At 37.2% G+C, this 12,439-nt stretch overlaps 1 protein-coding gene across 1 annotated transcript; it reads left to right on the top strand.

Moving 5' to 3' along the window:
• Positions 1-267: 267 nt before the first annotated feature.
• On the top strand, positions 268-2,899 carry LOC121726404 (silk gland factor 1). Its single transcript, XM_042113753.1, has one exon. The coding sequence runs from the start codon at positions 304-306 to the stop codon at positions 1,339-1,341; it is 1,038 nt and encodes a 345-aa protein (XP_041969687.1). The 5' UTR covers positions 268-303; the 3' UTR covers positions 1,342-2,899.
• Positions 2,900-12,439: the final 9,540 nt, after the last annotated feature.

Below are 12,439 nucleotides of genomic sequence, written 5' to 3'. Positions count from 1 at the left end.
GAAATAGTGAACAATAAAAGCTTCACACCAATACACATTCCTAGCGCACTTATGATTATTTCGTGTTTTTATCTTCCCGAACTGCGGTATTATTAGCGGCGGGCGGACGCGCGCTCGCTCGGTGCGGGCTGCGGGGCGCGGGCGGGGACCGCGCGCGCACGGGGGCGGGGCCTACGTGGCGCCGCCCCCGGCACCCATGGCGGGCCGTGGAGGGGAGATCGGGCCCCCGGCCTCTATTTACTCTTTCAATCAGTGCGAGTGTTTGCCCCTGGCCGGCGTGCACGCGCGGGTGATGCGCTAGCCATGATCTCGCAGAAGCTGTCGTACGGCGACGTGCCGACGTCCGCGTCGCTGTCCTCGCTGTCGCCCGGTCTCGCGCCCCCCTACGTGAACGGCATGGGGTGCATGCCGACGCAGCCCTACCCGAACCTGTACACCAACAACATGGTCGCCGGCGGCTCCTGCATGGGCTCCGCCGGCGTCGGCTACTCGCCGCCCAGCACGATGGCCTCCTGCATGGGCGGCGGCGGCGCGGTGCCCTACGGTGCCCTGCCGCGCGAGCAGGAGGCCGCGTCCCCGACCTCGGCCCTGCAGCGCGCGCGCAACGACAAGACCTACCGCCGCTCCTACACGCACGCGAAGCCGCCCTACTCCTACATATCGCTCATCACGATGGCCATCCAGAACAACCCGTCGCGGATGCTCACGCTGTCGGAGATCTACCAGTTCATCATGGACCTGTTCCCGTTCTACCGGCAGAACCAGCAGCGCTGGCAGAACTCGATTCGGCACTCGTTGTCGTTCAACGACTGCTTCGTGAAGGTGCCGCGGACCCCGGACAAGCCCGGCAAGGGCTCCTTCTGGACGCTGCACCCGGACAGCGGGAACATGTTCGAGAACGGCTGCTTTCTGCGGCGGCAGAAGAGGTTCAAGGACGAGAAGAAGGAGAACATCCGCCAGGCGCAGAAGGCGGCGCAGACGCACGGCCACCACGGCTCGCACGACAAGCGCGACCACGCGCATGACAAGGCGCCAGGTCCGGGCGAGGACAAGGAGATGCGCGACGAGCTGCTGGCGCAGCTGCACGCGGCGCCCGAGCTGTGCCTGCCCGAGCATACGCCGCTGGCGCTCGAGCACTACGCGCAGCTCAAGCAGGAGCCGACGGGCTACGCGCCCGCGCCGCACCCCTTCAGCATCACGCGCCTGCTGCCCGGCGCCGACACCAAGACGGACCTGAAGATGTACGACGTCAACTACGGGTACGGGCACGCACCGGCTGACAACTACTACCAGTCGTCGCTGTACCACCACCACCACGCGCACGCGCAGGCGCCCTTGTGACAGTATCCGCTGGCGTAGGCGCCCCGCCGGACCGCCGCGCCCTGGCCGCGCTGAGGTCCCGGGCCACCCGTCAGCTTCCCGGACTCCAAGTGAGCGTGATCTGTGTTCTTGTGATACGTAGCCCGCGAGCGCGAGTGTCGCCCGCCGCCGGCGCCGCACCACCTGGGGTTTGTAAATTTATGTAAATATTTTTCATGTTTCCGAAGGGGTTTCGTATTGTGCGCATTAGTATGTAGGCGGACGCGCGAGCGGCGTCCCCGGGCGGGCGGCGGCCGCGCCGATAGGCCTAGCGGCTCCGCGGGCTCACACCGACTAGGACTTCTAGAAGTGTCCTTCGAGATAGCGCACATTCGTATACTAAATGTGGTTTTGATTCTGCTATTTTTTACAAAACACGCGTTCCACACGTTAGCGAAATTTTGTAGTTCAAAAACAATGTTAAAATGTAGGAAAAACGAAATAGCCATTAGATATCGTTTGCTCTCGGATCGATACGGTGCAAATAGTACCTAATCGCAGCTAATGCGGTCGATATCGAAGCTTTATCTGTTTTGATAAGCGCGTAACGCGCGTTGAAATCTTTTGTTTATATGTAAATATCACTCGTAACTGAACGAATATTATACGATATTATAAACTTTAATAGTGGTGTAAATATCATTTGTACAATCGTCGGAAAGGGAGTGTAGTTCTTATGCATCGAATATTTTTGGTGTCGAGAGGCCTAAGTTTTAGTATACAAGTGTGCGTGTTTGCAATCATATCGACGAACTGTGCAATGTTGCTCGTGTAACAAATGTATAAATATATTATTAAATTAATAGATAGGGAACAGAATTATAGTCGTGTCGAACGTATACCTAGATAAGTTTGTAAATATAGCTGTTAAGGTGAAATTATATTACTATCTTCTAAGTAACGGTGTTTGGTGTTTCATAGGTACCTATCTACGCTTCTGCACATTCCATTCTAATATATATTTATATGCAAGTGTCAATTTAGCATTTAATATTTATCAAAAATCGTTTGGCATACGTATGATATCAAACAAACATCGAATCTTTAACGAGACTAAAATATACTCCCGTTGAAGCAAATAAAATTCGCGTTTCGCGTTCGGTTTAATTTTCATTTTCGACTCATTTAAAGTTCAATTTATTCATATTTCTATTACAAAACAACTTGAGATGTGTCGTCAGCCTCGAATATAGCGAGTCACAGCACCTTGGACGTAATAATTAAGTCGGACCTTGGCTCTGTCTTTATCATCTCCAAATACGATTTACAACAGCCACGCGTGTCTTGTCACGTGCTATCGAAATGTATCTAAATAGACTTAATACGATTCAAAACTATTCAACGATATCATTAGTCAATAACAAAAAATATCCCCCTTCTGATATTATGGTCCTTCTAAATAATAATATTTGTTGATACTTAATATGGCTAAATACGCCGAATTGTGAAATAGCTGTTCCTTGAAATTGTAATCAAAATAATCTATCGTAAAATTCATATAATTATGCATAACTTACTTTACTAAATTGGACAAGAAGTTATACCAGTCAATACTTATATTATTTTATTGATTAAGTATAGTAATACTTAATCAATAAAATAATATATTGACTTACATCAAACATTTTAGTCAATTGTCAGTTAACTATTAAATCCACAAAATAACTAATTATTATCGTTTAAAAAATACAAACAACACCTTTATTACATTACTTTTGATAATATCATACCTGTGCTAAACGTCTAATGTAAATTATATAATTTATATACAAATAGTTATGCTAAATTAATCCTTGTAGTTATAAATACATATTGTTTACTTGAATCTGGATAGGATACTTATATCATCTGTTAGTTCCAGAGTTAATAAAATTAAGTTTACAAATATATAGTGTTTTCATTATAAAATAACCCTAAAGGCTTAAAGCGACATTGATCATGTTTGATACTGTAATAATGAAATGAAATGAAATTATTTATTTTTAAATCGGATAAAAATTAACACGTTTAGAACGTCTATAATCTACATGAGACCTATGACCGGTTCGGGAACCAATCCGACGAGAACCTTTTACCAAATGATGTGAAAATTGTTCTTTTTAAAAAATGTGTTACAATAATATCTAAAATAATAATTTATACAAAGTATGCAAAAATGTGTTTCGACATAAAAGAGCCTATTTTTCCCATGGTAACTGAATATTTTCTAAATGTGCTATCATTTAGAAAATCAGTTACCTTATAACAGCGACCACACAAGGCTGTGTGGTCGATGCCTTATAAGTTATAATAAGCCCATGCACACAAACGTTCTTTAACAATAATTTATATATCTGTTTACTAATTTGATATCATTTGAAATTGAAAATTAGTTCTTAATTTTATGTACATTAACGACTGGCTAAAATTACTTTTTTCATCTTTTAAATTGGAAAAACGTTTTACCGCTCACAGAAACGTTTCGAATATCAAAATATTTTATGAGGACAGTCAGTTTTGCGTCCGGCCGTACGTGTAAGTTAACACAGTGACGATAATTTGCGTTAATTGTTTTATGGAAACTCGGCACAGAACAGGAAAATAAATGTTAAAATACCACGAGACAAATTGAATGTGAAATACATGCACACATTTTAATGTTATTCGTACTATAGTTTCTCATTAAACTGGTAAATAAATTAGTGTTTTTAAATTTGCTTTCGCCTTAGAATATATTAATTTTAAAGTACATATATGTTTATCTCAGATCAAGACTCTTCAATGCTTAAAATATTAAGTCAATCTATTTTAGAATATAATTAAAAATCCATGAACAATATAGGTAATATCAACAAAATGTAGAACCAGTGATATAATCTATTTTATTTTTCGCTTAAGGTTAAGCTTTATTTTGAAATACCGTAGTTAACACTCGCTAAGCCGTGTCGAACAAAGAGGTTTATTTATAATAACAATAATCCTCGCTTAACCCTTTGAGGCCTACCTGGTGGCGCTAGGACAAAAAGGCCCGCGACGCAATTGATACGTTTATTACAGTCTAGCGTTTGTCGGTACTTTACAGCCCATGTCCGGCCCTAAACCTAGACGCCCGCCATCGTAAAATATTTCAAAAATATTTAGCATCTACAATATCTAAAACAAAGTACATTATTATCTGCCTTTGTTCGATGTAACCAATAGTTTAAAAAATAGCGTTTACTTTTGATTTTCATAAAGTTGTGTAACTTAAAGACTTGTAATATTTTTATCTAATAATAATCATTAGTATTTTAAATACATAGTACCAACAGTTTTCCAGTACAGACAATCTTGGAATTACTTTCTGAATTATTAGAACATTTCATTTGACAATAGAATATTTATATCGTACGCCAAAAAGTTTTTCACATGGAAAGTAAACAGAATTCATTTACTTAATTGCATAAAATTGAAAAAGTATATTAGCCAAAAAACACTGTGAACACAAACAGAAGCTAAAAAAAGAATAATACAGGAATTATCATTATTGAATTGAGTTTTTGTGTGACTCTGCGGGTGGTTTACTGTGTCCATAAAACTAACCACTCAACACCCGCCGGACCTCGACTAGTCACAAATGAATGACTCGGTCTCATTGACCCACGGCGTCCCGTAAAAAATACTAGACACGGGGACCGGCGACGGGTTGACTCTACGTTCGAAAATCAGAATTCTACATTATAATGTAAGTACAACACGTCCAGTTATTGTTGTATTAGTAATTTTCACTTAAGTATACGTTTTGTGTTTATTATTTTATAGAATACTTATAATTTATAAATATGTATAGGAGAGCTTAATACAAGTGTTCATCATAACATTAAGTGTGTATTTAAAATAAACTCTTGCAAAAAACTAATATTAAAATAGCTTTAAGTAGTTTTATAAAGAAAAAAAATTAAAAAGGTGATATTTGGTAGAGTTTCAGCGATAAAGGCTTAGGCATATATTACTTTACCTCGGATCTCGTATTTGTCATGATCAACTCGGGTGGTTTCTGCTTAGAAAACTTTTCTTGTGTCTATTTTTTACAGGTTGTCCACCAGGCTTGTCCATTTTGTTGTCTTAAAAACCAAGATTGTTGACTGTGTGTATGTGGTATAGTGAGTTCAAATGCTTGAATATAAATTGCATTTCAGGAGAAGATGTTTTGTCTTTACAGTTTTAACGTTAAACTTTACCTTTCACGGGAGAATGGAAACAATACGTGTGGTGTGTTGTGTGTGGTGTGTGGGCGCACACGGACAAGTCTCCATCGAGGGCAGCTACCGGGCTTCCAACACCTCACATTGATAACGAGTAACGACCATTCAAAACTTCACAAGTCATCACAAGTGACCAATTTAAAAAGTAACCGCCACCCAAACGAGCGGGAATCAAAACTCTATCACCGATCAATAAGATCCAATTTCAACTTGTTTTAAAATAAAAGGAATCTTAATTTTGTACATTGCTAAGTTTTCTTGTAAATCACTTTTGTTTTTTTTTTTTCTTTTTTCTCGTCTTCACCGTTGTGTTTCTTATTATGGTTTTTGTACGATATTATGTCAGCGAGGCCTCGCGACGACCTTTGTGTGTTGTGTGGTGATAATAAAAATAATATGTGCCCTTTGTTAGTTGTAACGGGAATATCCTCTCGATGTGGGCTTCGCATGAGACTCATACCCAAAGTAAATATTATGTAGGGTGTGATAAAGACCAAATGCAATTTTGTGTCATATTATTTTGCCCATGTTTTGTGTAGCAGATATAAATATTATTACTTAATGAGGAAGTGTCACATTTTACCTAGATCTGTTAAACATTATAACTAGATGTAAGTACATAAGTATAACTTTACTTTATCGGGAACGAAGTAGCCAGCTATAAGTTAAGTTAAACCAGAGCCAAAAAATATCATTAATAAATAAAAGGGGTTTGGGTAATATTGGCGTCATTTTCAAATTTCGCGGCCACTTACCAAACCGGCATATTATGAAAGAACATATCAAGAGAAGTAAACTTTATTATGGGGGACATATAGCTAAACTATATCGGAGCCGAGATATTAGGCATTTTAAGTTCGTATTTTCAACTAAAAGTAAATTCAATCATAACATGAATACCTACTCAGGAAAATAAAAATAAAATGGCATTATTTATTAGCTTAAAGCCTTCCTCGATATATGGGCTATCCAACACAAAAATAATTTTTCAAATCGAACAAGCAGTTCCTGAGATTGAGAGATGTTAAGAGCGCGTACCTGCCAATAAACTTTTTAGTTTGGCGGGAAATTATTTTAAGCCACTTTTGTATTTTGGATTTGGAATAAACGTAATTAAAAAAAAAAAAAAAAGATTAGCACTTTCAAACACACAAACACTTCAGCTTCATATTAGTATTATACAGGGTATAACAAAACTAAGTGATAATACTTTAGGTTGTGTACTGTGTATGAGTCTCGTGTATAGAATTTAGTGTAAAAGTAGTAGCGCTGAAAGAGGACATATTTTTTTTTCACTTTTGTATGGGGAAACTATTTACGCCAGGGCGCTTGCCCATGCAAATCACAATAAAATGTCTTTCAGCGCTGCTTCTTTCACAGTAAACTCTATACAAGGGAATATATAATATACTCTAACTAAAGTATTATTACTTAGTGAGTCAGTTCACAGCGAACCAAATCGTGACAATCAGTGACATTACGATACAAAATGCAAAAGACACTGTTGGCGGTCCCCCGACACACCGTGACAACAATTATGGACTAAAATATTACTTTACACTTAGGAATTATTTAAACTTAAAGTCAGTAAAAAATATTATTTCATTACTTTTTAAAGTTGTTTGGCGGGGGTTTTTTTAAATTTCTTAATTTAATTAATGATATTTTTTGGCTCTGATATACATAATCTAACTCCGTTCAGTAGTTTTTGCGTGAAGTTTTGATAATAAATGCATAAAATTTCGCCTTTATAATAATTAGGTATTGGTCTATTTCAATTACCAAGTTTATCATTTAATTATTTTTTTTAAATATATAATATTTGCTGTAAGTAAAACACTAACCCATAACCATATTCATAAGAGTATGGTTATGGATTAATGTTTTAATGTGACAACAAAAAAAAACAGCACAATAGCATCAGCGAATTTGCCCTCAAATGTGTTCCGTCGGCAAAAGAGGATAGTCAAAAAATCATTTTGCTCTGAAGAAAATTAACGAAGAAAAAGTGCTTACTCGATTATTTTATAATGGACCTAGTAAGAATTAACATAGATGCGTAGGTGTGTATGTAAGTGTTTATAACGCAATGCTAGTATAACTATAGGTCTACCAGAAACTCATGGCAAATTTTGACGGCAGATTTTCAAAAAATATCCTTTACCATTGGATAAATGTTTATATTTGCATGTTTCTGTGTTCAAAAATGTTTTATTCCAATTACCCCGGTATTGCTAGAGTCAATTTATTTTCTCACTTTTTGCCATCAGATTCTGGTAGACCTAAGTATATGTGAACTTCGTATCACTTTCCTTCTAATAATCCTAATATGAACCTTCTCTGAACCTCCATATATATTTAAAGACATATATTAGCCAAATCTGAATTAGCCAAGCTGAACGTCGTTCTCTAGTTTAAGCGAGACTTAAAAACTGAAAATTCATTTTTATGAATATAGATAAACAATTTTTTCTTGTTATCTTTCTTGCTAGTACGGGAGCCCTGGAACCATTTTTTTTATTACTATCAAGCTAATTTTTTGTGAGTAGCTTCATTTTGATAAGACGAACAACATTTTTATTTGCGAAAAATCTCGAAGTTGGTAGCTGTCATAGATAGAAAGGATTTCATACTTTGACTTGATGGTCCTTAAATATGGATTGTTCTATTTGTAGTACTATATTACTCTTAAATTATGTAACTATTAACCTATCAATATTTGTATATTGATAGGTTAATAGTTACATAATTTATTTCTATCTAAATCTAAAAAAAAATCTGCTTGTTATGGTTCCGTTTTAAGGTTCAGTAGTCAACCAAGTTTGTTGATTACAGATCAAAAAAATAAGATTGAAAGATTCAAAGACTTTATTATTCCAAAATCCAAGTATGTAATATAATATACCTTGCCTACTACCTATTACCTACACATTACAGGGTACAACAAAACTAAGTGATAAATGATAATACGAGAACATACTTTACGGATTGTATGAATCCCCTGCATATAGTAGCATATAAGAGCAACTTTTTTATTTTTTATGGGCAACTTCATGACACTGGAGCGAATGCCTATACAAATCTAAAAGAAAACCTCTTTCAGCACTGCTACTTTCACAGTGAACTCTATATTATATGGGTCACATACTCGCCCTGAAATCACTTTGTGTTTTTACCTCCTGTATACATAATAGAAAATCTAGAGTTTTTATAAGTTATAAGCTATAACTACAACCCACATAAGCTATAACTTATGTGTGTGTTTGGAAATCTATAGATTTGAAAACACACAAAACCTTCTCGTGATTCCGTAGGTTCCATTTGGGTAAAAAGTTTTCGAGATTACTCCGGCAATATCAATTTCGTGAGTGAAATCTTCGGGCGACGGCTGGTGCGGGCGCGGTGGCGACATAAAATTGAAAACTATTTGTAGAGCAAACACCATCCATCAGCCGTCGGCACTTAGCCGTATTGCCAGAACCCGAACGAGGGCTCTATGGGGTTCTGTATTCTTTTGGTTGTTTAATTTTTAGACCTACGTAACCCTATTCTCTGTTAGAGGAACTTTTAATACTTTTTTATGCTATTTAATTAAGTAGTTACTCAAAAGTTAAAAGCAATGTGATTATTATCCAACTACTCCAAGAGGGTTAATAATTAATTTGTTTATGTTTGTAGATCTTTGTGTTTATTAGGCACTAGAGTCTAAGCCTAGAGTCTAAAGTCTAGATTCTAGAGCGATCCAACAAGTGATTTTGGTTCTGACTGCCGCATTTAGACACATATTTTAATGGTTATTTAAGATTTACAGTTGTAAACTTTAATAGATTTAAGAGTTTGACAGAAAATGTAATGAAATTATGGCAAATCTTCATCAAGGTAAATTATTGTTAAATGACTCTGTGGGTGGAAGTATATCTCTACTCTCTAGACTTAGAATCTTGTTGTGGGATTACAAGGATATAACTCAACGTAGTCGGATGTTGTTGTACAAATAATATAAAGACGCCGTTGAAGTCGTAAGAATTTTAGCAGGAAATATTTTTCTAATCTGGTTTCCAGTAACCGTATATTGCTGGGGTAATATTGTGTAATCAATCATACCACTTAAGCCGGGACACTCCTTGTTACAGACGTACGTTGACCCCCAAGTCCGCCATTTTGTTTCCTTGTAATATTACATCGTGCTAATTATTACAAACGTAAGAAGGAATACATTATAATTTCATTTTCATTTCAGTTACCCATAGTCGCTTTTATGGTACCTATGTCTGTCTTGTGTTTTACCTGTCACAGTAAAATAAGAAACCAAACTGTATGGTATCGTATAGGTACACTTAATATGACAATGGCAAGCCGTGAACAGTAGAGGCCAACAAAAACCTAAAACGTCCAGGGTATTACTACAGGGTAATAATTCTGAATGTCTTCTAATTTTTCCCATTTTAGCACTAGCAGTTTGGTAAATTGGTGCTGTAGCAGGTAGCCGCCGCTTGGAAAACGCTTACCGCTTATGTAAGTATTCCTACATCCTACATTGTCTGAGTAAGTAAAAGCCGTAAGTAATATGCATTCTTAATTCATGATAAATAAAAAATACGTTAAAATCAATAGAAATTAGTATAGGAATTAAGAAGAATAGTAAACATATTAGTTAATATTCAATAACAAATTACCACGTCAATCTTATTTTCATACCATTTAGCTGTTTTGATGAATCAATCCGAACGCAGTTTTAGACAACGATTCATATCAATATTTGCTCAAATGATTAGTATCGATTAAATTCGTATTGAAGCGCATAACCAAAACAAATCAAAATTCATTGATAAGTAAATAACTCGGAATAGATAATATCTATTACAGCACGGATAAATATTGATCCTACATGTGCAACATGCAAACGAAATGTGTTCTGGAATATTACAGCGGAACACATTTACGTTGAACTGTAGTTTTTTGCAATTTTACATCTGAAAAGGTTTTTCTCGCGCTATTAAGTTAACGCGCTAAAAAGTTTTTAAGCTTACGGCAGCTGAGTTGTCTGTAAAAAAGACTGAAGTTTCGGACACAAGACATTCATGAATCATGGAAAATAAAACGTTACTTCTTATTATTCTGTGAAAATACATCATTTGATTTTGACTCTGACTCTAATACAGCAACTACCCTTTGGAAAGGCCTTTCCACACGACGTATTTTTTTGCGCGCTGCCAACGCGCGTTTCTGATACGCTCGTCTTCTGCGCGTTTTCATCGCGTTTTGACAGATATAAAGTTTAAAACGTGTCGGCTTCCTTGCGTTTGCTGAGCGTTCAACTTGCGTTTGTATCGATACAAACGAGCGTAAAAAACGTCATGTGTAAGGGCCCTTACTGTCTCAGTCTGATAGGAAACAGACTGGACCAATTAAGGAACAAAGCTGCATAATTTTTCATTTAAAAATAGGAACAGGGTCACTGTTTTCAACGCGTACCGAGTGAATATAACAGCAAATAATCTATTCTAATAGTCTCCTCCGCATTATCGTAGTATTTGCCGTGATATCGCGGGGTCAGTATCGATTCGCGTTATCGAATAGTCGATACTTTTGTTTGCCACCATCGACTCGAGTGTATCTTCGTATTTGAGCAATAACTTGTTTGATAGTGCTCCACCGTGCTTGCACTGTGATTACCGATTTGTTTTTATCTATCAGCTGTACGAGTTACTCAATCCTTTTATTTTTTTTAGACTAGACGACACCTCCGTTGCGTCAAAACTCATTTATCGCGCGGTAACCGTTCCCTTTCCGGGACTAAAAGTATCCTATGTGCTTTTCCGGGACTCAAAGTATGTCCATACCAAATTTTAGCAAAATCAGTTCAGTGGTTTGGACGTGAAGAGGTAGCAGACAGACAGAGGGACAGACACACTTTCGTATTTATATAATGTCAGTATGGAAGTATAGATAGCAGAAGAAATTTATATGTAGGTAGAGAGGTTATAAAGGAAAAATATAATATAAAGAGATGGGTTGTTGGATAGAACATTTCAAGAAGATCGACTTTTGTATTGGCCGGCCGCCTGGGGCTACGCTGATATGGAATGTAGTTTCATATTCTTATGTTAAGGCGGGGATTAATCTCAATCAAAAACGATAACCTTGCACACAACCAAAGACCAAGCGTATAGGCATCGCAATAAGATTCATTTTAGCTTAGCATAAAACTGTAACAACTCGGACGGATCTTCTCTATTTTTCATGTTTTTTTTTAATATCTTTGGAAATAAATATTAAGAAACAAAATTGTTCGGTTAAAGAAATTTTAATATAGATTTACTAACAATGTATTCAAATAAAATGTATAATTATCCTAGGTAATACTTATATTTCGATGAAATAGAGTTTTTTCGGAGGTGAGTTTGTAAATTAATTACAGCCAAAGTATTACATTTTTAAAAAATGTTTATGGTTTAAGGTATTTTAAATATTGTGCTTTATATCTCATATTTGTTAACACTTCGTTATTATATTGGAACTAGGTAAACCGGGCGTCACGGAATAACAAATTGGGGTTTATCCTCGCCTTAATAAAATCTAAAGAATTGAAGTCATCCTTCTATCTTCTATACTTACTTATAAATAAATAAAAATTAATTTTAAATTTTGTAAGTCTCGCTGAAACTTCATAACGGCTGGAGTCTGGACAGATTTGGCCAATTTCAGTCTTGAAGTATTTGTAAAAGTTCAGGGAAAGTTTACAATAGGAGGAAAGTGATACAAAAGTTCAACATAATGCTCCTATTTTTGTACAACATAACTGAACATCAACTTTGATAAGTATAATAAATTTAGAGTAATATAGTTTTGGTACA

This window comes from Aricia agestis, chromosome 4 (genome assembly GCF_905147365.1).
Source record: "Aricia agestis chromosome 4, ilAriAges1.1, whole genome shotgun sequence".
NCBI classification, from domain to species: Eukaryota; Metazoa; Arthropoda; class Insecta; order Lepidoptera; family Lycaenidae; genus Aricia; species Aricia agestis.
Note: the sequence above shows the minus strand (reverse complement) of the source record. Positions and strands in the feature narration are given on the sequence as shown.

Coding starts and splice junctions, on each gene's coding strand:
- LOC121726404 (XM_042113753.1), top strand. CDS start 304: ATGATCTCGCAGAAGCTGTCGTACGGCGACGTGCCGACGTCCGCGTCG.